Source organism: Herpailurus yagouaroundi, unplaced genomic scaffold, assembly GCF_014898765.1.
Source record: "Herpailurus yagouaroundi ecotype Mexico unplaced genomic scaffold, PumYag 142, whole genome shotgun sequence".
Taxonomy (NCBI): Eukaryota; Metazoa; Chordata; class Mammalia; order Carnivora; family Felidae; genus Herpailurus; species Herpailurus yagouaroundi.
The window spans coordinates 40,794,349-40,795,527 of record NW_024412397.1 but is presented as its reverse complement, the minus strand read 5'-3'; the positions used below and the strand labels follow the sequence as shown (position 1 = coordinate 40,795,527).

Below are 1,179 nucleotides of genomic sequence, written 5' to 3'. Positions count from 1 at the left end.
CGGGCACTCCGGCCGCGGGCAGCTCGGGGGCACGGCGGCTGAGGCGGCCGGGAGGGAGGGGGCCCGCGCCCGGCTCAGCTGTCGCTACGCGGCATGGCCGGGACGCCCCGCGTGCCCTCAAGCCGGGAGAGGACTCGCAGCAGCCCCGCGGCTGCGGGCGGCGGCGGCCGGGGTGGCTGCGGCGGCTCCCGCTCCGCCTCCTTCTCTGGCCCCGGGTCTGCAGCTGCGACGGCCACCCGCTCGCCTCCTCCTCCTCTTACCCCTCCTTCCCTCCGCCTCGAGCGTGTGAGGAGGAGCCGCGGGTCTGAGAAACGCCATAGCAGCGCTCCCAGCACTGACCAACAAGGTGCGAGCAACGCCTGCGCAGCTCGGGGAGACGCCGCCTCCGCCTCCGCCTCCCCGGCGCAGCCCGCTCCGCCTCCCGCTCGGCCTCCGCCTCCCGCGGCCCGGCGGGCTCGGCTGGGCGTCAGCCTCCCGGCCGCGGCCGCCGACGCCTGCGGCTCGGCGCGCTCTGCAAGCTTTAGCTCTCGCTCCCCCGTCCGACCGCTCCGGCGCCCTGCAGCCTCGCCGGGCGCCACGGCGCGCCCGGACTCCTTCGCAGCCCAGGGCCCTTCCCGGAGCCCAGCAGGAGCGGAGCAAGCTCGGGAATCTTTCTCTCAGTCGTGGCGTCGGGCACGGTCCCCTGCTGCTCCTCACTCTGCCACCGGAGTTGCTAAGGCCACAGAAGAGACCTCTTTGGTGCTCACCTCTTGAGAGTGCCACAGACAGACCAGGCGGGGAAAGGCAGGCGTGGAGCAAGAGGCCGAGCCATTCTCCCCCAACCTCACAACTCTGTAAACGGAGCTGGAAGTTAATCCTACCAGACTAGACTTTGCTAGGCAGCCTGGAAAAGGCCGAAGCACCCAGATGGAGAAAGGTGATTATGAATGATCAGTGCCCACAGAAGGGAAGGTGCCCATTGGGTTCAGTACCTTCGTTGTATGGAGACCGTGGGGGTGTGAGGCCACTGACCCCCATAAACACGCCAAGGGAAAGAGCAAACGAGGTTACGGGGCCTTCTGCGGCCAGCTGTTTTCACATGCTTTTCTCAGTCAATTCCCTTCGATCTTTAAGGTTGGGATAATTCCAGTTTTCTAGACACTCGTACCTAGACATTAGGTAGTTTGGCAAGATTACACA

At 66.7% G+C, this 1,179-nt stretch overlaps 1 protein-coding gene across 1 annotated transcript in view; it reads right to left on the bottom strand.

Annotated features, from left to right (window-relative positions):
- Nucleotides 1-422, bottom strand: part of GAREM1 (GRB2 associated regulator of MAPK1 subtype 1) — a 205,595-nt gene extending 205,173 nt beyond the window's left edge. Inside the window, exon 1 of the mRNA XM_040479139.1 lies at nt 261-422. Within this exon, the coding sequence (XP_040335073.1) occupies nt 261-318 (58 nt within the window). The 5' untranslated portion in view covers nt 319-422. The remainder of the gene's footprint in view (nt 1-260) is intronic.
- Nucleotides 423-1,179: the final 757 nt, after the last annotated feature.